Source organism: Podarcis gaigeae, assembly GCF_964106915.1.
Source record: "Podarcis gaigeae genome assembly, chromosome: 1".
Classification (NCBI taxonomy): Eukaryota; Metazoa; Chordata; class Lepidosauria; order Squamata; family Lacertidae; genus Podarcis; species Podarcis gaigeae.
In genome coordinates, this window is record NC_139678.1 from 67732239 (window position 1) to 67759210 (window position 26972).

At 41.4% G+C, this 26972-nt stretch overlaps 1 protein-coding gene and 1 long non-coding RNA gene across 18 annotated transcripts in view; one reads left to right on the plus strand and one right to left on the minus strand.

The window, feature by feature from the left end:
- The window catches only part of MICAL2 (microtubule associated monooxygenase, calponin and LIM domain containing 2), a 144641-nt gene that overhangs the window by 46625 nt on the left and 71044 nt on the right, over positions 1 to 26972 (minus strand). For 4 of the 17 annotated variants that reach the window (XR_014560577.1, XM_083724313.1, XM_083724311.1 and 1 more), the window contains 9 exons: positions 25186 to 25287; positions 24659 to 24790; positions 20440 to 20547; positions 19805 to 19891; positions 18074 to 18260; positions 17256 to 17344; positions 16449 to 16548; positions 11711 to 11763; positions 9697 to 9935 (listed from right to left, as the gene is read on the minus strand). Coding sequence is in view for 14 of the 17 variants with exons in the window: in XM_083724313.1 (XP_083580439.1) it covers positions 11723 to 11763; positions 16449 to 16548; positions 17256 to 17344; positions 18074 to 18260; positions 19805 to 19891; positions 20440 to 20547; positions 24659 to 24790; positions 25186 to 25287 (846 nt within the window). In the remaining 3 variants the exon portion in view is untranslated. Of the gene's footprint in view, positions 1 to 9696; positions 9936 to 11710; positions 11764 to 14362; positions 16549 to 17255; positions 17345 to 18073; positions 18261 to 19804; positions 19892 to 20439; positions 20548 to 24658; positions 24791 to 25185; positions 25288 to 26972 lie in introns of those variants that run through there. The other 13 variants (XM_083724318.1, XM_083724316.1, XM_083724310.1 and 10 more) reach the window with 9 other exon arrangements.
- LOC310838773 lies at positions 25304 to 26763 on the plus strand. Its single transcript, XR_014561161.1, has 2 exons — positions 25304 to 26169; positions 26203 to 26763. It is a non-coding gene; the product is annotated as an uncharacterized lncRNA (long non-coding RNA).

The window sequence follows — 26972 nt, forward strand, 5'->3', positions numbered from 1 at the left end:
CAGGAGGTTTTGTTTGGTGATTCCTTTGCACCACTGTCACACCATCAGGCCACAATATAGGAAGTTTTTGTTCAAAGAGAAGGAGGTATGTTTTGCTACCCAGGTGTTATAACCAAAGCAAAGTTCTGTTAGCTGTGTCAAGAGATCAAGACACAACCTCCTCCTTTTAGGAAAAATACAGAGCCTCGATATTCTATGCAAACCCAATCAAAGATGGACAATACAGCTGACAGTGGAAACACAGAAGCAGAAAACGAACGGAGTGAACTAATAATTAACCTGACTTTTTCACATTTTCCTTCATGAATAAGTTTCATTGGAGACAGATAGGCCTATAGAAATACCAGCACAACTATGGAACTTTGTCTCCTGAGGAGTAATTTCAAATTCAATTGGGTATGTGGGGGTAAGGATTGCAATCTAAGTCCCAAGAACATCTGAAGAGGTCCCAGATTTATGTCCCTTTCATGTTGAGAAAACAACCTACTTTTTCAAATCTTTAGTCCAACCTTATTCCATTAAGAATTTCACCCTCAAGGCATTGCTCTGGGAGAGCCAGGAGATTCAAGCTAAACACTTGCGGAATACACCAAGCAAGGGGAACTGCAGTTCTCATGGAACAGATGCCGGGTTCTTGTAAACATTGCAACTTAGCCAACTTAAACAAAAGGTTGGATCCTGCAAAGATCTGAAATCCTTATCTACACGCAACCCAGCAACAACAATAAATCAAATTAGCTATTAATCTGGATGGCAGCCATTTGCCCTTAGGTCCAGCTGTTGAAAGGAAAAGGAATATTTAAAATAAAAAATACATATATTGAGGTAAAAACAAAATCAAAATAAACTCAGGAATGTTCTTCTCTTCTACACAAGTAGTCCCAGAAATATATTAATTAAATTCCTAGAAACTAGGGATGGGGGGGATCAATTCAGTTCTATTCACATTTTAATCTAAACTTAGCTAATTGGTACTTCATGAACTAATATGCCAACTGAAAACACAGATATCCTTCAAAATTCACACTTGTCTAAATTTTGCGATAGAGTTCTCCAAACAACTAAAGGGTGGAATTCAACACCACACAAAGGAGATCATTTCTGCTTGCCCCATGAAACAATTTCTCCTCTCCTCTCTCCTCATGCTGTTCTGGAGGGTGTGTGTGTGTGTGTGTGTGTGTGTGTGTGTGTGTGTTTGTGTGTCCTAATCCTTTTAAGCCGATTTGGGGAGGGCACAGGGGTATGTGGGGAGAGGAGAAGCAGGGAGTCCCATTGCATCAATACGGCTTATTGCGCTGGCTTCCGCTTGCACAGCTTAGTTGAATCTGGCCCAGCTGAATCTACAAAAATGCAATGCTTTAGAGGAATTTGCTTGCAAAAATATGTATAGGTAGGAGAAAAGTGCACTAAACGACTGAACAATTTTCATGGGGTCTTGGGGAGGGGAAGAGAAATGCAAAACTGGTGTTGAAAGTGGCAAATTGAAATTGAGATTAGAAATAATAGAAATTGAGAGAAACCAACATTGACATTTGCCCATCCATACTGGAGACTTCAACACAACATCTCACAGCCAGTCCCTTCCTATCACGTGGCTGTGCACCAAATCCCACAAAAAGGCCAGCCCAGATTACGCTACCCACAGTGCTCCGGACTGCCTTGAGAGACTTTTGCCACTATTTGTGGAATTTTCTGCTTTGCACTAAAATCACAAAACTTGGCCAGATGGTTGTTTAAGATCAATGTAAGGGGGAAAGCCTCCCTAAGGGCCTAACTACACTACATGTTAACAATGTGATTAAATCACATGCACTGTGGTTGGTAAATTAAATGTCAGGCATAATTTCTATCAAGATCATAGCAGATGGGGAGGGGAGGTTTAACACTTCCCTCCCCAGCCACAATGCGTGTGCAATTTGTCTATTCCACACACCCACACACCCATGCAGAAATTAGCACTAGGGGGAGAAACTCCCTTTCCTGTCAGTGAAAAGACTTGGTGCAACTTTTCAGGGAAATGGAGAGAGGGGCTGAAAGCAAATTTTATTGTTGTTTTGGCTGGAATAAAATCTTCATTCAAACTGCCAGCTGCTTACAGATAAGAGGACTTAAAACGGCGGATTTATCTACCGGTATAAATTGACAATAAGAGGCCAAAAGAAAAGAAGGCATTCTCTCCACCGTATCCAAAATATCGAGCCTCTTTTGTGTCCAATGGGACACCTGTTCACACACACACAGTAAAAATTAGGAATTGCCTTTCATTTTCCAGTTCTCTCAGCTAAAGATCTCTAGGATAGGCTGCAGGATGAATAGCGGTTCATATTCATCTCTTGCCAGAAATGCTGCTTACTATACCCTGGAGGCTGCAGGCATGCTGCGAAGATAGAAGGCGTTAATCCTTGAGTGGAACTTTGCAAGCCAAACCGGTCGCTTAATCGTGGTCAGGGTGTTTGCCAGTTTGCCAGATGGCATATTCCAAGAATATCTGCTCCTAGAGTGCCAGCCAACTGGAACTAGAAAAGCCAAACATACAAGCCCACTTACCACCTCCTTAGCTTGTGTTACTCCACAGTAATTTAGCACTGACAAGAAAAAAACAACCACCCCTAAATGACTCTTTAATATTCCTTTCTTGTAATCTAATGTTTTAACTAGCACTTGAAGACAGGAAAGGCTGGGCATAAAATCAAGGCATCCTATTTTTCTATTGATAGAGGGAGGAAAATATCCCCACGACAGCACATTTCTCACCAGAATCTCTGGATTCTTATTTACAGGTTTGGTTGTAGAAGTATAATTTCTTCTTCTTCTAAGAGCTGTTCAACAGATGGCCAATGTTTACCTTCCTAATTCATTTGTCACATTCTCTTCCCCCCCAGGTTCTGATCTTTCTGGAAACCTTGTAATGGTAATTAAGTGATAACTCAAGAAACAGCTGTACAGCATTGCCTAGGACTCTTAACAGAAGCGAACTAAGTACATTGCACAACGACGAGCAATACCTAGCACAGGGGTTGTTAATGTGCTTGCGGGCACACAGGTGCCCCCATGGGCGTAGCCAGGATTGGGGGGGCAGCCCTTTTGTTAGGGGGGGCAAAACCTCAGTTAGCTATGTATTTTTGTTGATTTTTATTGATTTAGTGGGGGCAGCTGCCCTTCCTTGCTCCCCCTTGGCTACACCCACGGCACCCACAGTGTCCACCAGGGAATGTCCCCCCTCTGCTTGATGAAAGAGGCTTGAAAGCAACAGTTTTTGGTACCCAACACAGTTGTCGTATGTGCTTGGTTGCTCTTTCTCTCTGTGTGTGTGTTGCTCATGTAATTTTATCCAATTTCCAAATGAGCCCTTGGGCCCAAACAGCTTGGCGGTCTCTGAACCAGCATATTGCCATAAAAGTTAATTTCATAGCATGCCACAATGAGGGAAAAGTAGCTTTTTAGCTGTATTTTTAATGTCAGACAAGGGTCGGGAATCAAGACTCCAGAGAGACCTGCCGAATTTTACTTCCTATTTGGCTGATTCTGTTTACAAAAAAGAAGAGTGGGGGGAAAGAATTGGAAACTCGAGAAGTGTTATGCTGGCCCCAAGTGTACACATCTAACGAGGCTGACATTATCCTCCCCATTTCAAAGCACTGGCTTTCCATAGATGTTTTCAAAGCAGTTTCTCGACATCAAGTAGTTGGCCACTGCCCAACCTTGAGAGAAGCCCACAGTCAGGCGGAGGACCAAACCACCCTTCTTTTAGGGCTAAACTGCATGTGATGGCAGCACCTCTGTGTGCAGAATCAGGCCAGCTGCCCAGATCCCTATCAAGTGACAGGACAAGGAGAAAGATCAAGCCCAGCAGAGGTGGCCACCACTGAAATCGTGTCCCCTCCTCCCTTCAAATATCTGAAGCAGCTCTGCTAGAAGAAGGATGGTTGGGAAAGAATGACTGTGGGTTGGCTGAGCTCCCCCTTGCCCCATTTTTAGGAATGCTTCCATCCTTGGCTAGCCCCTGCTGGCCCACTGCCCAGGGGTACCTCGATTTGGATGTAAAACTTCGCCCAGCTTATTTACAATGGGAGGGAAGCATCTACTTACCTTATTGCAATTTGAAGGAACACTTGTGGTTTGTAACTCTAGATATGTTTATGCAGGTGAGCATGCAGAGAATCAGGGGCGAAAAGATACTCTAAAAACCTTCACCGCTGTGCAATTAGTTCACTCAAAATCTAACCCATAAAAATTGGCAGGCTTGATCTGCGAACTATTGACTCTTCCCCTCCCATTTCTTTCTCTGTTTTTTTGGGTGCTGCCCCCACCTCTTAGGTGAAGATTTAGGGGGCACAAGAGGCTGGAGTGGGGAATTCCCTTAGCTGAGGGTCCTTTCCTCTTGAATACATAGTAGACACCAGCCACTCTACTTACCCTAAAACAGAAGAAGCATTCACCGCAGAAAATTTAAACATTTCCTAAACAGCAGCCATTTATCAAAGTGTTATTAGAAGCCGGAGTGAAGGAGGATAAATAATCACACACTTAACGTGCTGCTTTCATTCAGACACAACCATTATACATAATCATCAGAGCAATCTATGCTAGTCTGGGACGTTAATAGCTACTGTCACAGCCTAACAAGCATAGAACTGCAGCATCCAAGGCCGTTACAGCCAGTGCATGATAAGAAGCCAATGAAGAGCCATCAATCATTACTGGACCGAGAAATGTCAGTTTAGCCACATCACTCAACACTATAGGAACACCAAAACTCATTGACAATGTAACACACAAGGGGTCTCTAACTTGGGACTCTGCAGCACGATCCAAGGGTCTTACTCTGGCTTGTGGGCCCCTGCTGGAAGTGATTTTTTCATGTGGCAGAGGGACTTCTCGGTAGTGGCGGCCGCCCTGTGGAGCGCCCTCCCATCAGATGTCAAGGAAATAAACAACTACAGTGGTACCTCGGGTTGCATACGCTTCAGGTTACATACGCTTCAGGTTACAGACCAAGAAATAGGGCTTCAGGTTAAGAACTTTGCTTCAGGATGAGAACAGAAATTGTGCTCCGGCGGTGCGGGAACAGCAGGAGGCCCCATTAGCTAAAGTGGTGTTTCAGGTTAAGAACAGTTTCAGGTTAAGTACGGGCCTCCGGAACGAATTAAGTACTTAACGCGAGGTACCACTGTATCTGACTTTTAGAAGACATCTGAAGGCAACACTGTTTAGGGAAGTTTTTAATGTCTGATCTTTTATCGTGTTTATAATATTCTGTTGGGAGCCGCCCAGAGTGGCTGGGGAAACCCAGCTAGATGAGTGGGCTATAAAATTTTACTATTATTATTACTATTACCATTATTATTATATAGTATAGCAAGCACCACTATAGAAGGCAAGTTTTAGAGGACCACATAGGTGGTAGGCACACATGCAAGAACCAACAGATGTGTTGAACTTATAACAATACTACTTTGTAGATAATTAACTGAACATGGCTTCTGTCTCAAAGCATCACTGCGGAAACTTTTGTTTAAGCCACTATTCTTGTTCTCTGTACAATGCTGCTGTAAGAGCTTGGATCTTTTTCTTCTCTAACACAGAGAATTCTTTTTAAAAAACAACAAATTGCTTTTTGGTGATCTGGGAAGGCTTTTACTTTAGGGAAATACATGAACAACAAATAGCAAAATTAAGTGAAGAGGAATAGAATTGGAGCAGAACTTGCGCAGAAAATTAGTTGTGGGTGAATTAATTGAAGATTAACTGATCTGGGCGAGATATTAATTTGTAATTTAATTTTATACCATTCATGGATGAATCAAAGTATATTTATTAGAGGATTAATTTGGATGGGAAATGAACTGGCTCGCCTTCTGTTAAACAGGTGGAATTAAATGAGTGTTTTAGTGTTTTGAGGCTCCGACACTCTGCCTCTGCCATACTCAGAAGGCAAGCTGGTGTGAGTAAGCTTCCTTCCAAGAAACTGAGACATTGCTGTTTTGTTGCAATAGCAAATCTGGGGCCAAATGGGTGGTTCACTACTGGGGCACCAGATTCAACTTCTGCCTTGCACTCTGCTTGTGGTCTTAGGCAGCAGCTGTCTAGTCCAGTACACTCGGTGTGTAGTTGTGATCAGCCAAATGCCTTAGCAATCTCAAAAGCAGTGGGGCATGACAACATACTATGGTGAAGTATATTGCATTTCTGCTTAATTATAGTAATAACTTATAGTGATTATCTTAAAATTTGAATCCATGCATATACCGTATTTTTCGCCCTATAGGACACACTTTTTCCCCTCCAAAAATGAAGGGGAAATGTGTGTGCGTCCTATGGGGTGAATGCAGGCTTTTGCTGAAGCCTGGAGAGCCCCACCGCCAGCCCCACAAACTCGGGGGACAGCAGGGCTGGAGGAGGGGGAAACCCTCTGCCAGCCTTCTAACCAAGTCGGAGGACAGCGGGAAAGGCGCGCTGCGCCTTTCCCGCTGTCCCCTGACTTGGTTAGAAGGCTGGCGGGGGGGAGAAGCCTGCTCCTCCCCGTCGCCAGACCCGCAAACTCGGGGGACAGCGGGAGAGGCGCTTGGTTAGAAGGCTGGCAGAGGGTTTCCCCCTCCTCCAGCCCTGCAAGCTCCCAGAGCGATGCCGAAGCATCGCTCTGGCTCCCATTCTGGGGGCTGGGGGAATTTTTTCCCCCCTTTATTCCCCCCCCCCAAATCTAGGTGCGTCCTATGGGCCGGTGCGTCCTATAGGGCGAAAAATATGGTACATATATCAGCATATGCAAATTTTATGCATAATTCATATGGCCCTTTGGCAGGAAGGAAATGGATCAGTAAAGAAAGAAAAGAGGACTAAAGTGGCCACCCAGACCTCAGAGGGCACCAAAGATATTAACAGGAAGAGCACCAGAAATTTATGGAGAACTGAAATAAAGGCCCTTAAAAGCTGCTCCATGCGATTTGTGATTAAATTAAAAGAAACTCTGGGAAATCTTGTATTAAAAACACATGAAATATGAGAACCAAGCATAAAACGCTTGGGCACTCAAAGTTCTGTTTGGAAAGCAATTTAAGAGACAAGAGGGAGATGGCAAGTTTTTCAAGTAATACTGAGCAGATAGCCTGTGTGAAAGAATAAGATACGGTACTTAACTTCAATACCAAGGCACACATAGCTATAGTTTATTATTGTGTGCCGAGAAGTGGTGGTGTATTAATTCTCAATACAACTTTATTGTTACTTCTGAACTCTTAAAGTCACCTTGGGGCTCCTTGGGATCAAAAGACAGGAAAAGAAATGTAATAATAAAGAAGACATTGAGGCATTTGAAGGCGGAACGGTAATAAGGCTGGTTCCTGCTGAAAGTGCTTGTGGTTATTTATAAAGGCAAAATGCATATACCTCCCAAATTCTCCAAGTTCACTTCCAACTGTCCAAGAGCTTCTATGTTTATGTAAGCAAAGGTTTAGGGTGGAGTGTTTCACGGACAAGGGAAAGGGGGAGAAAATAGTTATGGAAAGAAATCCAATGTATACAAGAGTTATCTACAGTGTGGTCTAGTCAGGGCTTATGAATTACAACTTTGATAAAGTCATCCAGATGTTCAATTGCTTCTTGCTCTAGCACAGCTGATTTCAATAAGTGGTTTGGGAGTGAGTAGACTGTCAGTAGGGATTGATTGGGGAACTACACAAAAAGATAATAGGGTATGAATCATTTGCATATCAGGGATTGGAACCAACAAGGAGAGCCCTGAGGAAAAGGTGGGATTTATTACTGACACCTTTGCAGCAGTGGAGAACCTTGGGTTATCTAGATCAGGCATAGGCAAACTTGGCCCTTCAGATGTTTTGGGACTACAACTCCTGTCATCCCTGACCACTGGTCCTGTTAGCTAGGGATGATGGGACTTGTAGTCCCAAAACATCTGGAGGGCCGAGTTTGCCTATGCCTGATCTAGATGCTGCTAGAGTACAACTGTCTCTTCTTTTTTAAGTGACCCATAAGCCACCCTGGGAGCCTGTTTGACTGAAGACCAGCATCCAACTTCCTTAGATTAGAAACAAAACAACCAAACTCCCTTTAGATCCGACTATTTATTGACCATGTTGCCTGGGTTTAATGGGAACTGGAGTCCAGCAGCATCTGGAGTCATGGGTTGTCTGCCATTGCCTTATAGCAGAAATACTTGGCAAAACCCTGCTTTTGAAAGAGTAGACTAATCCGAAAGGGAGAACCCAAAAGGAATTTGCTCCCCTTCCTCCTGCTGAAATTAACCAACTGCTTGAGAGGGGAACAGCCTCAGAGAAAAGTGACCCTCCTTCCAGCATGATTTCCCTGCCCCTCCCAAGTATCACTCCATTCATTCATTTCATAAAATTTATACACCGCTTCTTTGTAAAAAGCAGTTTTTACAAAAGATAAAGCAGTAAAACCAAGAAAAGATTACAACCTTGCTCTAAAACATACAAAAATTAAAATACTAAAGCAGTTTAAAATAACCTCAACTTTCTAAACATCTGGGTAGGCTTGTCTAAACAGGAATGTTTTAGCAGTAAAGTTAAGGTGTTGCCTGATCTCAAAAGGGCAGCTGAGGCTGCTCAGTTCCATTTGTCCCCTCCCCCCAATGGTAACTGGTGTAGTTGTGGAGAAACTGGCCCACAGAAACCAGCATGGTGTAGTTTCTCTGAGCCTCTGAACTGGGACTCGAGTTAGGCCAAGAGGAAGCAAACTTGGAGCAAGATTTCCAGCACAATTCAGACTACCGGTAATTTGCACCCACCATCTGCAGCCAAATATATTCCCTCTGTAGCACCAAGGCAATTCACAATTTAGGAATGTTGACACCTTCATTGCTCTGTAAAGGTAGGCACATCTCCAGGGGATATTCCCAGCAGCACAGAGCAATGTCCAGGTGGTAGGCATTGGTCTGCTACGGTGGAGAAGGTTTTGTGGTCAGATGAAAGGGAGATGGGCCTTGTTTCTTCTTGGCAGAGTACAAACACTCCCTGGTGTTCAAGTGATCTACCAACAGTAGAGACTGGACTATGTCCACAGGGTACTCTTTTCAAGTGCTCCTTTCTGGAGCCCATATTTCATTCCACTACACATATTTTCTCCCACTGTCCGTAACCACAGTTTAGTATTACATCAGTACGCACTGTAACCACGGCTAAGACTAGTCAAGTATTCTCTATCTTGGGTTCAAAATGAGCACTGGAGGCTTGTTTCCAAACAGATTAAAATGGTGTCATTTGAAACATTATTTCACCCCGATTAAAGAGAGAGAAAGATGCGCTTCCACAAAACAAAATGAAAATGCAGCGATAAAGATGTTCTCAAGACCCAGAGGATGAGCTGCAAAAAGCAAGTGAGCATGTTTCTTGCTTAATGAAGGTTTGCAGCTTCTAGGTTTTTGAGCCGCATTCTAAAATGTTACCATTCAGCAACATTTTAAATGCTACAGCATGGATGTTGAACTCCAACTCCCATCAGTCACAACCGCTGGTCTTGCTGGTGGGGGCTGATGGGAGTTTTGAGTCCAAAAACATCTATAGGGCTCCAGGTGCCTCAAACCCCTGAACCATAAAGTAGGAAAATACAAAGTAGAGCATGATTTCCATCATATGAGAACCCAAACAGCAGCAGAGTTCGAAATGGTGCCTCGTCAGAGCGGAGTTTGTTTTCAAAGGAAGAAAGGAAACAATCATGTTTATAGAGAACTACATTTATTTGTTTACAGCCAGTCTAAAAAGTTAAACATTCACCGTGTGCAAAATACAAATTTCCATGTGATAGTTTTATTTATTTATTTTAGAAAATAAAGAAAGAAAACACCCTAATAAAAATGTTCAGTTAAGTTTCAGAGGCAAAAAAATAAATAAATCAAAAGTCTGAAAGAGTAGAAGAGGGACAGAATCCTCATTGGCATTGTTTAAGAAATGAAGGCTCTGCAACAGAAAAAAGAATAAAGTATAGCAAGAAACAGATAGAGACTTTGCCATCAGAAATCCTATTGATGAAACATGCAGGGAGTTTATGTTAGTCACAGCAAACAAGAATCATGCTGTTAATAAATGTAGATAATCTTTCACAACCTTTCTTTTGGGTGGTGGTGAGAAACGAAATTTAGAAAACAAGATCCATCAGTTCTCTAAGTGAATTTTCCCCCCAGTGCTTTAGATAGTTTAAGAGCAGAATCTACTACTTAAGTACTAGATATATCATTTTTTTTCTGAACAGGAGAAGCATCTCCCTTAGTCCTACTGTACAACTAGTTGCTTTCCTGCAATAGTAACGTGATTATGCAAGAGAAAGCTTTCCTATAAGGGGCGGGGGGAATGCCCTTTCTGAGAACGACTCAAAAGACTCAAAAAATGGCTACATGCTCAAGTGTCTAAATAGTCACCCTTTCTCACAGGGTGTTGGGGTTCTGAGAATGATGTCACAGGCATTGTCCCATAGGTGCTAATGACAACACAACAAGTTTATCATGTGTAGATCTGGAATTGGGTGGAGCTTCTCTGACAGAACTATCTCACCTCAAGACACTGATGGCTGGGCACTGCCTTTGCTATGAGCAAGTTGGTGAGGTCAGTGAAGAGTGAAAGTTCTCCTCCATCTCCTTTCTTGACAGAAGTTTTAGCAGCAATTATCTTGCTTGGCCAAATTCTTAGCATGTCTAAGACATGGCTGGTACGTTCTTGCTATTTGCAAAGCTACTCTTGGCTAATAATAGAAGTTTAACAAGGCAGCAAAGTGAGTGGCATGGGTGCACCCTAAGAAGAATACATACATGTGGTGGCCCTTTCAGGCATGTCCAAAGGATGCCCAATTGCCAACACGCAGGTCGTTTTGGACCTGGAAGAGGGAAGAAGGGGGGCATGGCAAAATGGGCCGGGGCAAATTTATGCCTGCTTCGCTGACACGTGTGGGGGCCAGGCATGGAACCCCCACACTAAACGGTCATCGTCTGTACTGCATTAGCATGGAAGTGCTTTGAATGGTATATTTCAACAGATGCACCAGCAATACATATACAGTAACATTATCCTGGTGATACAGCAACATTCTTCTTACTATTAAGATTTATTTATACCCTGCCTTCTATGACGGGACTCAAGCTGACTTACAGATATTACAGGTAACCTTGCATTTGCAGTTTGATGTTAGAAACAATTAAGGATTCACATTTTAAGGTTTTGTTTCGAAACACTTAGGACTCTGAAATGTCTTACTTGCTTATCAAATGAATACATTTAATACCTTTGCATGTCTAAATTACTTTTGGTTCTGAGCCTTTAAAAGTAGTCTGTAAAGCTAGAATATAATTTACTATTCTCTTCTAGTATTTACTATAGTTAGAACTATAGTTTAGTGAGATCCAAGCAGACTCAAACCCTTCCTTGCACACTTAATCTTTTTCTACCTCAAATAGAAAATAGCTTTGATAAAACCTATTTATGAGTCAATTTATGAAACTTAAAAAAAAATATCCACCCAACATGCATGCAGATAGATGAGAGAAATTATGAGGGAAGGGATAAAAATAAACCATCTTTTTTTTCAAATTGTCAACTACAAGGCAGGTTAAATGATTATGCAGAAACTTCTCTTTTAGTTAGCACACAAACTACTTCAAATGGCCTTTGTAACATTGACAGAAAATATTAGGGATTAGTCACAGCACTCGAAAAATGATAGCAAAACAGTACAATCATCTTACAGCAGAAATGGTTCAGCCAATGAGAGGATGTAGCACTGGAATGTTGAAATGAACTAAAAACAAGGTAAGAGATTGGAAAAGAAGGCAGTCAAAACTAGCTAACAATAAAGCCTTTGAAAGAAAAGATTGCTAGACACAATCTAACATTGCAAAGTAGAGAAAAGTATGCTGAAATGAAATTGCCTGCCTTCACTGATAAAAAGAAGAATATTTAACAACCATTATCAGCTACATTTCAAGTATCAAATATATAGCAGTTACAGAAGACCCTCTGTTATTTCAAATCTCTTTTTGAAAATGAGTGTGACTCTGAACCATCACCTTGACATAAAGTAAACATGACTCAATTTATCTGAGTAAGACTTTGGACACACATTGATCACATATGGAGCCCCTTTTGTTTTCCAAACCCATCTTCAAACCTGCATTGCTTCTAGGTTAATATGCAGCTGACTCAGAAGCACCAAAGTGATCAAACATGTGATCATCATGGGTGGACATGTGATCCTCATGATGCCAAACACTGCACCAAGAAAACTGTGGCCTCCTGAAGTGGTGAAGTGCATGACCCAGAAATTTTGATTATCCAAGTATTTTATGACCAAAAGTGAATGGATAAATAAGACAGAATTGTCTACCACCAATGTGAGACCCCTTTCCAATTTCATTGATAGTTTTAAAATACTAGCGCAAGTTACTGTACGTATAACTAAGCTGTTATATGGTACACTCTTGTCAAAATCTGATTTGCTTGAGATGTTGCTAATCTTAGGTTTAATTCTCAACCATTTCTGCTCTTTACAGCAACCCATTACGCTGAAAATCATGAAACACCATATATTACAGTTCCTACTACAACACTATTATCAGGGTGTATAATGCTTTTAAAAAAACAACCCCATTAATTTTCATCAAGTGCATAGAGTTACATTTGGGTAGATTACATGGTACCCTCCAGATAATAATAATAATTTTATTATTTCTACCCTGTGCACTTGACTGGGTTGCCCCAGCCACTCTGGGAGGCTTCCAACAAATATAAAAGCATAATAAAACACCAAACATTAAAAACTTCAGATGTCTTATAGCTATTTATCTCCTTGACATCTCATGGGAGGGCATTCCACAAGGTGAGCGCCACTACCAAGAAGGCCCTCTGCCTGGTTCCCTGTAACTTCCTTGTTCCTGTTGTGAACTACAACTCCCATACCTCCCCCCCCAGCCAGAATGGCCAATGGTTGGATATGGCAAATGTAATCCACAACATCTGGAGGGCACCATATACTGAAGACACACTTCTTTGCACTAGCCTTTGATACCAGAGATCTGTGTTTTCAGGACTCACCCTAGTCTCATGAATGTAGTATTTTAATGGGGGTTTTTACGTCTGAATTTTAACAGTCTTGTAACCCACTCTGGGACCTGTAGGTGAAGGGTGGGTAATAAATTTAAGAGTAAGAGTAAGAATCCTGCCTTACATGAACAGTTGTCAAGGGGTCTTAAAGGTTGATCTACACTTTAATCAACATTAAGGATATTAATGACCTAACAACTGAACAGGTAGAGTTGTCTTTTTCAAAAAGTATTACGATTTGTAGATTGAAGCAATCCCACCCCCTTATTTTCTTTTAGCTCAGAGACTGCTCAGACACTTGAGATGTAATGAAACCAGGAAGTGCTAGGTACTTGGGGTTCCAATTACTTCTGCATCTTGATGTTGCTGTAAAGGTGATTCACAAATGTTTGGGTGCATAGGAAACAACCGAAAATCTTTATGTTTTCTCTCCCTGAGTGTTTGTGGTGACACACAAAATGGCGAGTGCTGCACACAGCAGTGAATGAATTGGAATGGCTGGCCTCAAGCAGGAAAACAGCATGTGCATGAGTTTTAAAGAGACTTTCTGTGGCTACTCTGTGTGCCAAATAGCTCACTTTTTAACTAAAAGGAGCAAGTGACAAAACTAAATACAACCATTTCCTTCCAAACCCAACAGGCCTGCACAAATTCTTGCCCGTAAACAAATCCTTAATGGCAGTGCAGTAAGAATCAAAGGCTAAGTGCGCAATCCTATAACCACTTACCTGGGAGAAAAGCCCCATTGAATTCAGCGAGGCTGACTTCAAAATAGACATGTAAAGGGCTGCACTATAAATAAGAATACTGCAGCCCGAAACTTCTTTACTTCCCAATTCATTTTAAACTGAGCTTACGTATTATCAAGTTAAGTGTGCTTTGTATTAAACCTTAAAAGTTTCACTCCACAAATGGGACCTTCTTCCATGTTAGTCTGATTAGGATTGAGGTGTAAAATGGAATGGAAGATTAGGGGGGAGGAACCCATCAACCAAGTGGCTCTTTTAAGAAAGCATGAAATTTAATTACAGATAGGTAGCCGTGTTGGTCTGCCATAGTCAAAACAAAAAAAATTCCTTCCAGTAGCACCTTAAAGACCAACTAAGTCAGTTCTTGGTATGAGCTTTCGTGTGCATGCACACTTCTTCAGATACCCAGGTATCTGAAGAAGTGTGCATGCACACGAAAGCTCATACCAAGAACTGACTTAGTTGGTCTTTAAGGTGCTACTGGAAGGAATTTTTTGTGTGATGAAATTTAATGTGATGCATGGTTCTATGCAAGTATAAAATCAGGGGTTTTCATGAAGGCAAATGTATATATTTAATGGCAAGTAGGTATCCATCCATTTTTGTCATTCCCCAATGCGAATAAAACTCAGGCAATTGAAAATCCGCAGAAAGACAATCTATCTTTCTGTCAATGAAAACCAAAATGGTTGCTGTTTTTAAAAAAATTAGCAGCTGTTATCTGCAGGATGTCAAGCACCTACAAGGCCTTGCAATCATGCAGTGGAACTTTATTTCTTTTTTACAGCAGTTTCCCACATTGCATCAAACTGCATTAGAAAGTAATGAGCTCATCAAAATATTGTCAAGTGGTCAACAAGAGTGTCAGAAACCTCACTGTATACACTTGCCATGCTAAACTCTACTTAGAAATAAATGTTGCAAAGTGTTTATAATACTAATGTCTTAGCATACCCTGTCTCTGAAGCAGCAGGAATGTAAGATCGCAACACAGTGGGTACACAGAGAAAGGTCAACCATAGGAAGTTGTTTATTGCCAAGTTAGATCATTGACCTATCTGGTTCAGTATGGCCTACATAATGTCTCTCCAGTGGTTCAGGAAGAATTCTCTCTTAGCCAGCTGTAGGTGCCAGAGGATTGAACCAGGACACTCTGTATGCAAAACATGCATTCTACGACTGTGCTACAATGACCTCAGAGTGGCAAGCTGTAATAAACCCTGGCAAAAATATATTGTTCTTGGAACGTAAGTACCAAGTAGTTATGTGCTTAAGTGTATACCACATATATCTTCTGTAAACCGTCATAATGGCAAAACAGATTCAAAATCTTGTTTTAGTCAAGTATGGCTTTAAAAGTATATGACTATTTGAACTGAGGGGGATAACTCTGAGTGCATGTTGGCACCCAGTCCTCATTCAAATCTCCCAGAGTTGCATCCTAAGTTATTTGGGTCTTGCTAACACTTGAAAACATTTTGTAAGTGTATCATGAAGTGGATACCAGAATCTCTCAAATCTGTATTAATTTCACATATTAATAATTCTAACATATCTAAAATTGTCAGGGGCATTGGGGGGGGGGGAAGGAAGGGGGCTTATAAACACAAAAGATATGCCTCATCAATATTAGCTATAAGTCATCTCTCATGGTATATACTATGACATACCTCACAATTTGGAGAAATAAATATAGGCAAGTGTTATACTTTTCTCTGAACTGATTGTAATTAACTAATGTCTAACATTTGCTCTTTGAATTTATTCATAAAAATAACAGGAAATGCCCAGTGTTTACAGAGTATACCAAAGAGAAGTCAATGAAAATATACGGGCTAGTAATACATATTTTTTCACTTAAAAAAAAAATCTACACATGTGAACAAACTCGCAGCCCCATAGCAGAGTTAAAGCAAGAGGGGCAAGGGAAGAAATGAAGTATGTGCCATATTCAGTTTTCAAAAAGACAGACAGCTTTTGCTGTTGGCCTAGAAATGTCTGAAAGGACCGTCTTTCACAGTCTTTAAAATAAGGATAATAAAATGTAAACTCAGAGGAATATCTGGTCATAACTAGAAATAGAACCAGTTTTTTTTTAACCTATAAAAACATCCTTCATATATTTTCCATGGTTTGGAAATGTGTCTGGACACTGACCTTCGTGATCCAAAAGAAGTTTGAAATGATCTAAAGAATTGCACCATGGTTATCGAGTAGAGCTTTGGGCTCATTTAAAGCACATACTAAATTGAAATATCTTTGCTTGTGCGTACACATGTAATCAGAGAAGGCTGTTGGTTTTGGAAATCTGAAAGGCACGACCCCCCAAAAAAAGATTCAGAAGAACTTTAAACCCTGAAGAATTTTTTCACCAGTTCAAGCATGTTCTCATAGGACAGCTCCGCTTCCCGGTAAATATGGCCAAGTAACTCCTGAAGCGCAAAAAAGAATGGCATATTGAAGCTTAGGAGTTCATACAAGTAGGTATAGTTGTATGCATTGTCCCTGAAATGAAGTCTGGCAGCGTGCAGGAAACCATGCATCCAGTTAGAGAGGTGTCTTGGAAGGTCAAGCAGATCCCTTGTCACCTTAAGAGGCCAGCTTAGCGTTTTCCTAAAGAATGAAGGCAGGATACCTGGGGACCGGTCTTCTGAGCTGCCGCCTGCAGCAAAAGCATTTTCTGGGCTGGTTTCTGAAGACATGGGCTTTTCTTGCCGCCACGGTTTCACTTCCTCCTTTAAAGAGACACTCAGCTTAACATTGTGCCATCATCATCTCCCCAAACATAAGAAAGTTTCTTTCAAGGCACAGCTAGAAAACAAATGGAAACCTAGCAGGTAGCTAACATTATACCATTGCTGCAAACTTAAGGAGGACATTGTTCCCATAGTAGAAATGACTTTCCAATGGAAGTTGGTAACAGCAATTTCCACTTGGATTATATGGAAGACATGGTTTGGAATGGGGGAAAAGTTGAGCAGACATTGTGTACAGGTTGACACAAGTCTGCAGAAGCCAGTTTCCAAAATGACCACCGGCCATCCTCCTGCAGCACCTCCCACATGAACCATGGCATCTACACCCCTAAAATATGTGCCAAACTGTAAATTTGGGCATGCTTCAATATACCATAAGTATATAACAGTTCCAGCAGTAGCCAGAATATCTAGAAACAAATAAATTAAAATATGAAGCAACAAGCTTTGGACTACCACAAATCATATACAGTACCCACACCTCCAGGACAGTGTCCTCTACAAAGTGACTGCCTGGTACATAAAAGGATCAGATCACTTGGGTTCCACAAGACACTTGAACTGCATGACTTATGCTTATCACTTTCACTGAGATGGAATTTATAATTCTTAGCATGCCTTGTCCACTCACTGCCAGGCTTTGGCAGATCAGTGGAACTACACAAACTCTGGACCACCACACATACCTTTTCATGATTCTTTACAATAACTCTTCTTTTTCTGTGCTTGTTATTTGTTTTACATTGTGCAAAATGAAGCTTGCAGTAAAATTTACCTGGAAAACACAAGAACAGAAGGAATGACATTGTTTGCTTCCCCTCTCTACTAATCACTTCATTCCATTTGGAAATGAACAGTGACAGAAGCCACAGGTGCTGTGCATACACTTTACTGCATCTTTCTCGATTTGGGCTTCAGGAAGAATGTCTTTATATGCTGTGAAGCAAAGTGTGCTTTCTATCTTGTACCTGCTTAATTTCTATTAACGTTATTTCTTTAACTCCCCTGTCAGTTTTATCTCACACAATAAACAGAGGATGACCAAGGAAGCTTCTGCAACTTAACCTGTTTATCTGTAGAACAGGGCACATTCATGCCATATAAGGCATTCTGGCTGAATTTTTGCTTCAATTGAAATGTAAGCCTTAGTGTTTTCTTTATGCACCACAGCAAAGTTTTCATAGTGAAGTGTTGTGGTTTATGTGATCGCTCCTCACCTATTTCTTAGGGTGGGGGGTGGGGAGAGAAATCACGTGTACCAGATCTCTGTGCTACTGGCAGAGGTCAAGGATGTTATTTACACTAGATATCATCTGCAAGAATAAGGCAGCAAAAAACCCCACAACTTGGAAAACATCGGATTTTTGACACCTCTCAATTCCAGGTGAGAACTGCCTTCACTATCTGGTTGATTCTAGCATTTGTGAGCAAGAAGAGGCTGAAATATGCCAGTTGCATATTACACAGCAGAAATCCTAACTATCGTATTCCAGTTCCTAATTACCTTCTTCTGCATCAAAGGCATACGTTGCTAGGCGGAGAGTTGTAGCACATATGGCACATCTGAAGCACTCTCGGTGGAAAAAGCGGCCTTCCGCACTCAGGCGCTCCATGACATACACCCTTTTTTGACAGAAACAGCAAATGTCGCTCCCACCTACTGACTGCGGAAATACTTTCTTCAAAGAACCCTGCAAATAATAATACAAGCGTTTGTAAGATTTGTACGGTACTGCATACATGTAACAGCTTGATTAAATACCCTACTAGATTATAAAAGAGAGCAGAGGAGATTCACCTGCAGCAGCCCAAAGTCAGTTGGATAACAGATCTTTTGTGGATATGTATGGCTCATCCAGGCATGGTAAGTTTGGTTTTTTATTACATCCTTATTGCAAAAACAAGAGGGGTAGAAAGCACCTAGCAGGTCTCAATACACAGCTGGTTGGTCTTTGCTTCACTTGACAGCCAACAAGTTGTGCATGCCTCCCTCAACATGCAAGGAAAACTCCAAACGCCGTGTGGAACACCTAAAGGAAATAGTGCTAACATGGCAGACACATTCCAGGATCCATGGGGATTGCTTTTCGGGTGCTGCACTATATAGAGCCTGGGAAAGCCAATCTAATGTATTCGTTCCTAATCTTTGAATCTTCTTTGTAAGTATGGGTGTGACTCACAGGAATTTTCTAATGACTTCAACAAAGGATGGGTGTAATCCAACAGCAAAAGCTCCATTGATCTTAGCGGGGCTGGACTGCAGCCAATGTGAGGAGCTGATCTTATAGAAGGGGTAGGGAACATGTACCCAGACAAAGCTGAACTTCAACACCTATCACCCCTGACTATTGGCCTTGCTGGCTGGGACTTAGTTCATCAACACTGGGAGGGCTGCAAGTTCTCCATCCCTGTCTTACCCTGGGTCTTCACAATTTTATTATAAACCATGCTAAATGTGAATATTGTTATCCACACCCAACTACACACTTAGGTTCTCTGTAAATGTATGCATAACATTTGGTTCCACCCATTCATGTATATTTAAGTGAATAAACACATTCATGCTTTAGAATGCTCAATGGCTTCCGTCTCCTAATAAAACAGCACCTGTGATCTATTACAGGAACACTTAAGAAAACAGAAAGACGGGGGAAAGGGAAAAGAAAAGGCACACCAAAATATGGACAGATGGAAGTCACTGAATTTCCAAGTAGCTCTTTGTCCTATGATTAAGCAGTGAAAATAATGTTGAAAATTGCCTTTTTATAAATATTAAGGTGTACTGCAGAAATTACTTGTTTTGGCACACTGTTTATCTCTATCTGAAATTTGTTTGATGTGTATATTGAAGCAACTTAAATACCAGCAACATACAAGAGAGAAATCTTAAAAATAAATAAACTCAGAATCCATCTGATTGATAGCTTAAAAAGTCTTCGAAAATGAAAAGACTATGAACAGAATACATTTCGAGGCCAACAAACGCAGGAAATCCTACTTGTGCAGTTGACCTCTGTTTGCACAAACGGGGGGGGGGGGTTCCCCTTTATCTCCTCCCCTTGCACCCCCCGTGCCTCCTAAAGCTGTTACAGAAGGTTGGGAACCATCCAGAACCGATGTGGGGAGAAGAGGAAGGCGGAACCCCAGTACAAGATGGGATCTCACCCACCCCCCACAATAGTTTTTCTTGCTATTCTGAAGACACACCACATGCACCAGTACTTTTCTGTGGTACCTGACAGGTTTGAGCAGTAGAAGACAAAGCTTGAGAGGTAGGAGAAGAAGGGAAAGCAGCAGCTGCACCTCCATCCAAAGATTCGCTCTGAATGCAACAAAACGCTCTAATAAGTTTGATGCAACAATTTAAGAAGGAAAAAATGCATAAGCTTCAACGGCAGCATTTATGAATACCAGCTGGCATCTGGTGAGTGAGTCCCTGGATGTGTGCACATGGACTTAAGCACAACCAGTGGGACTGGTTCTTTTTTGTTCTGAGCAGCAGTCTCCCTCCCCAGAAATGGAAAACTGATGTTCAAACACACACCCATGCCCAGGCACCTTCGGGTCCCAGACTTTGCTTGAAAAGCCACTCCAGATTAATCATGGCCCCTTATAAACTGCATAGCTATTATTACACTTAACCAAAGCCTATGCTGTGCTTAAGCTACAAGCAATAAATGCATGAACGGGTGCATCTTCACCGTAACACATCCACAGTGTGACAAAGTGTGGGTGTACACACGAATCCCCCCCCCCCCCCCGTGAAAAGGTATAAGGACATGCCCAGAAATGTGGCTCTTAAAATACACTGCAGGTAAAGTAAGAAATAAACTTGGCACAAATTCAAGTATTTGTGGGTTTGAACCTTACCGGTTGCAAAGCGTTGGACAATGGACTGGGCCTGTGATCATTCATGTACAGATTGACAAGAACTTCCGCCACGGCCCCTATGCCACGTGACACTTTCCCTACAGTCATCTACCATCCAGCAAAGAAGTGGAGGAAAAAGGGGGAGAGAAAAGATGGGAGGCACAGAATGAACGTGAGAATACAGTTTAAGGGGGGGGAAAGAAACAAGACGACAGACAAGACACATAACAAAGCAGTGATAAGCTAGCTTGAAGTTTTGAAAGGCACACAGGCAGCTAGAAGAGCTGTGAGCAATTTCATGCACTATAAAGCACAATTCTCCCTACTTCTGCCACACCGCCTATGCTTTTCATTTAGCAGTGCAAAAATTCTGTTCTAAAGTTGTTAGCATACGATAATGTCCTCAATTAGTTCTCCACAAATACTTATGGAAATCGATCAAAGCTTGTAGAAAAACATCCAGGCTTGTATGAATGAGCAGGGATGGAGCAGGGAACACCAAAATCTTGTTTGATTACTTTCTCATCCACAGATGATCATTTTCCTTTGTAATAATTACGGCGCAAAACATACTATGTTGTTTTCAGAAATAAATACTAACAAAAGAAGGGGTTTTTTTTGAGAACAGACAATAGTATGCCAATTACTGCTGTGTTTGGATTTTTATTCTATCATCTGCACTCTTGTTAACTTCTCTTGTGAATAAGATATACCGGTAAGTAAAGTTTCTAATTGCACCTGACTTCTGAATGCCACATGCCCATGTACAAAATGGGATTTTCTCAGATTTCGGCAGCACCAAACCAATGTAGTAATTATGCTGGAGGTATCTGTAGACTACCTCAGACTTGCCTTATTCTTTCTATAAACAAAATGAAGCAAACTTTTCTTTCTTTCACAGTGACATCCTTGTCAGAACCAGGGCCATGATATGAAAATGATGGCCAGGACCTTGTTAGCTTGTTCAGTAATCCAACCTCAAACTCCATAGATATAAAATTTTATTTAGGTGTAAGGCCAAGTACAGATGAATTCCTCACTGTTGTGTGGACCACATTAATGGACTTCACAGATCACTAGTGATTTGCAGGCCACAGCTTATGAATCCGATCCATAGAACAAATATTTGCATGGATATTACTTTTGTGTAAGCTGCTGCAAGAGCCCATATTTGGACTGACTAAACCAGGATAGATGTATATGAAGTAATATTACATAATTACGTATTTCACACAAATGCATGCATGTGCACACATACACACATTTCCTGCCACAGACAGCAAGACCAGCACTGTCATTGGTGCATGTAAATACCAGCCAATTTGCTTGATATTGTTGTTTTGACACAGTTATGTTCTGCATGCCTTATTTTACCTTCTGCACATTAAACTAAGTCATAAAAACAATAATGGAGTCATAATGTCCATCTCCGATTGAAGTTAGTGTTCTCAAAAATGCCTTATACATTTTTAAATTTGCTAGATGTTTCCATACTTTAAAAAAAGAAGTTTTTAAAGTATTATCCTGAATGACATCTGCAAGGAAAGTCATATAAGGCAAGATCTTTCTGAATATGCTTAAGCAAGTATTTAAAGGACATGCACGATTAAACAAGGATGGGTAACACAAGTCGATTTCTACCCTTTGATGTCAATTAGCTGCCCCACCCATGAAATGTCATCAATCATGATGGCAGCTGGTAGAGCAACATGACCTCATTTGCTGCCTGTGAAAACTAAAACTTGGTTTTTATTCTGTGTAGAAGCAATCTTTACAAAGGCTAGATAAACCTGAACGGATAAGCCAAGAGAAATAAATGGCAAGAAACAAATTGGAAAACTGGCTTTCCTCAAAAATAATATGCTGACTTTCCTAGTTAACAAATACTCTGTATGTATGCATTATTATTTTTTTTTTAAAGGAACATGGTGATCCCTGTGGTAGAGGCTGCCAGAGGGAAGAGGGAAGCTGGCAGGGAAGCCAACTTTTAGGAGTCTCATTCCTCATGCTCCTCTTTTCTCTGGATTCAACCCAATACAAATTAGGTACAAGATACTGTGTTTCTGGTCTGTTTAAAGCAGACAAAGTTCCCGCGGGATTATGTCAAGTGTGAAGATTGGACTGGGCAAGATAAGATGGGGGGGAAAGGCAATGGGAAAAATGAAGCCAAGGAAGCTGGTTGTTACGTTTCCAGGAAACGAGCAAAACAGAAGTAGTAAGCAAACACGAGTAAAGGAAAGGCAATTGGTTATCATGGAAGGTTTTTCATCCGGCTCTCCAAAATTCTCACATCAGGTACCACCCAAAGGGAAACATGACTGGCCAAAACAGCATGGAAATACTTTGTTTATTCATAAAACTGCTAAGAATTAATCTTGTGTAATAAGGTAAAAGGTTTAGGGTTAGATTAAATGGGGTTTGGGGAGCATCCCTGTGACTCTGCTAAAGAGGGCAAACAGGGTGGACAAGCACTGACTGACACATTCTATTTGTTGAGAAAATAAGCCTTTGCATAAGTAAAAAGATGTCCAAGTAACAGGTGGTGTGTTGCCACAGACACAAAATAGCTAGAGCTCCTTCTGGAAGGGTGGATGTCTGGAGGAGATGTCGTCAAGGTTGCCTGTGTTTAAGAGATAACAGACTGGAAGTTATGGAACAGTTTCTGAAAGAGGCAGAGGGAGACAGAAACCTGACTTGCTCTCTAGAAGAATCCAAAGCTGTGCAGAGCTGGCTCTGTTGGATGGGCATTTTTGTCAACTTTCCATCTTATGCTCAGCCAGTACAAACATGTAAATAAAACATTATGTCACAGAAACACTGTCTCCAGTCACCTTCATTCCAAGGAAACTTAACCCAAGAAATATGCTGGGAAAACTGACACCTCTCACTGCTCAGAGATTGAAGTTGGGACACCGAGTAGGATTTATAATTATCAGTGGAAGACCTCATGCTCAGAGGTTTTCTACACAAATCCTTGCCTTTCCAGTAATAGCAACTACAAGCCATTTTTTTAAAATGGATTAATAAAATCTAAGTCATCTTGGAGCAGAATTTGGTTACTTTCAACTCTTGGTGCACAGCTAATCAAGGTGACAGATGGATTACTTTAAAAGTGACCAATATATCCTTCTGTTCATTTGTGGATGCTTTGGGTTTTAGGACAACATGAACAGCATTTCAAACCTAAACTGCATGGGTTCTTTCTGCCTGCCTACTTTTGAATGCAAAACAAAAATGCTGCAAAATAGGGCCCCTTCTCAAGAGTGGCAAGACCATACTAATGATTCAGTCTCCAAGCATAAGGATATTTCAGCTTTACTTCAGATAAAGCCTCAGAAAATTCCTACTTTAAGTGAAAGATCCCATAAGCCATAAGTCTTGGTTTAGCATAAATACGTAGTTTTTACAGGACTGTTCCAAAGGAACCAGCAAATACACAAAAGGATTTGGGTACTTTGCCACAATAAACAATTCAAACTAGGGTTTAAAGGCAAGGCTCTGGAACATGCACTTCTGAGCATGTGCAAAGTTTAATTCCTTCAAACACCTTGGAATAAGGAGTAGGCATTCCAAACTAGCTTAGTTCCCACAAACATTTGATAAACCAACTGCTACAGTACCTCACACTCTGCAAAGTACAAAGCAGCTCCTTTAATTTCTTACTTGGTTCTTAAGCCATTCTTGCCTGTTTCATGAAGCAGTATTGGAGGTTTGCTTGGAAAATTAAAATAAACCTGTGTGGGAGTCTTGGTAACAGCCAGAGCATGTGAACTCAGGAGGCAGGCCTTTGGAAGACATGCCATTAGCCCACCAATAGCAGATCCTGTTTGAATGTAGGGGCTGGGAACAAATACTACTTGTCAGCCCTATAATTCAGAACCTAGTTCCACATTTTTAAAGCTTCCATTTTAATTTTTTTTAATTTCTAAAAATTAAAAATCATATTGAACAAGAGAAGCAGCCTTAGTTCTGATATTTCAAAAGAAAGAGTGAAACTGGAATTGGCGTAATTCCCTGCTGGCCATGAATTACTGACACTTATTTATTTTTGCTACCATGCAAATTAACAAGCTCAGACCTTATTCAAGTGAAATGCAGCATGAACACACAGAGACAGAATCACAGCCTCTGAGCAAAGCTAGGTCTCGTGAGTCAAAGCCAGCCTTGCCTAGTTTTTAGTGCCAACATGAATCCAACATGGAAACCTGTTAAGGAATACCTTTTTAGAATGAACAGCAGGGGAAGCGGAGTCAGTGGATGATGGAGAAGAAGCAGCTGAATCATGAGATGAAAGGCAAGAGGGAGATGGGAGTTGAGAATGGGAGAGACCTTTAGTAGGAGGAAGTTTATTCTGTACAGAGCAGAAAGAGGAAAGTTATCCCAGATGGTTTTCATATTAATGAGTGCTAAAATTATGGCACTGCCACCACCACCATGCACTAAAATTACTGAAGAAAAAACTACAGTCTGAGACTACAGTTAGATTTAAACAGAACTAACAGTGTTAGAATGTGGACTAATGTCTCATTTGCTCCTCAGTTTTCTATTTCTGTTTGGTGAAATAAAACAAAAGGGTTATTGGCCATGAACAAGCCTTTTTTTCCTTAAATAGGACAAAAACCAACATATTCTCTCTCTCTCTCTCTCTCTCTCTCTCTCTCTCTCTCTCTCACACACACACACACACACACACACACACACACAATCTATTTTTCTGCACCTGCAGCAGTAAACACAAGTATTCACCTTTGGGATGTCGACATAGCCAAACATTGAGGCAAGATGAGAGGCTTTTTCTTTAATGCTCTTTTTATGAAATTCTCTATTTGCTATGGATTGAGCTCTCTTCTGCAGCCATAAGGGAGAGAAAGGAAACAGAAGAAAGAATTTGGTTACAGAGAAAAGGAAGAAATAGCGCTAATCAGAAAAATGGTTAGTTGGGGGGGGGGGCAGGGAGTAGCTAATTTGTGAAGAGGCAGGCAGGACAGAAAACAGAATGCTAGCAGTGAGAAGAAAAAAAGGCGACAGACTTCAGTGTTTGAGTGTGTATACAATGATTAAGAGTATCATGATTTTAATAAATTTGTATACCACCCTTCATCTGGGAAGTTCACAATATAAAAATACAAAATGAGAACAAAAAATATATAATAAAACAAAAACAAACCAAAAACCCACCTCCCACAAACACATTAAAAATATCATAGAATGTTAATCATCCAAAGGCTTGGTTATACAGAAACATTTTTGCCTGCTGACTAAAGATATGGCATGAGGGTGCCAGGCAAGCCTCCCTGGGGAGAGCATTCCACAAACGGGAAGCCACCTCAGAAAAGGCCCATTCTCTTGTTGCCAGCCTCCAGACTTTTTGTGGAGAAGGCAGATGAAGAAGGGCCTCAGCTGATGATTGCAAGGCCTGAGTCAGTTCATATGGGAAGAGGTGGTCCTTAAGGCATTGTTGTCCTGAGACATTTAAAGCTTTCTGGGGCAAAGCCTGAATTGGGCCTGGAAGCTAACTGGCAGCCAGTGCAGTTGGGCCAGAGTTGGTAGAATAATCTCAAACTGTCTTGCCCCAGTGAGCAACCAGGTCACTGAATTCTGCACCAGCTGACGTTCCTGAACCATCTTCGGAAGCAGTGTTTCCCAGCTTGTTTCCTTGTCCTAAGCTCTGGGATATACCAGGGAGGCAAGCGGGTTTCACGAAGTCGGAGAGGGCACTCAGGGGCAATTGTGACAACAGCCCGAGCAATTTAGACGTTCCAGAGGTCAGCCAGGGCTTTGAGAGGAATGCCAGTCATATCAGCCAGAAAATCCATCGGCCTCCCAGGGTGGACCATCCTAATAGGTCCCCCCACCTCTATAGGCAAAGGTACTGAAAGCCTAAATCTCAACAGGAAGTGATCTGACCTTGACAAGGGACTGATGTCAATATCCCCCACTTTCAGATCACCTTCTTCCTACTCAGTTGAAAAAACAAGGTACAGAGTGTAGCCTACCACATGCATTGGACTGGTGACATGTTGCACATTCCGTCAGGTTGAGAACCAGGTCAGCTACCAGCTTTGCCCTCCCTCCACCCCAGTTGCTTGGGCAGGCTGCCCACACATCTGTAATCTGTAAAGTGGCGCAATCACACTTATTCATTTATATGTCCATTTTCCCCACCCAGCCCCTTTATTTTAAGACAGGGGAAACCTTTTTTCTGTTTTTTAGTTGCAAAACTGTTCTGGGGATTATAGGGAGTTGTCTCGGTGATATTATGTGTCTACTCCCACTTTTTCTTGTAAGATGCCTTCAGTGCCATCTGACGAAAATGTGGAAAATTCAATACATAAAATGAGCAAATAAATATACTTGCAGCACTTACAAAATTGCCAGTGACTTTCATCAACAGTTTTGGCTGGACAATTGCAAAAATTCCCTTACCCCAGAGCTCAACTCTAGAATGAGAAGGGCATGTTTGTACTGAATACTGTAAGGAGGCTTTCAACCAGACCTCAGTCCTCGGCAAATATTACCCGGCAAATAAATGT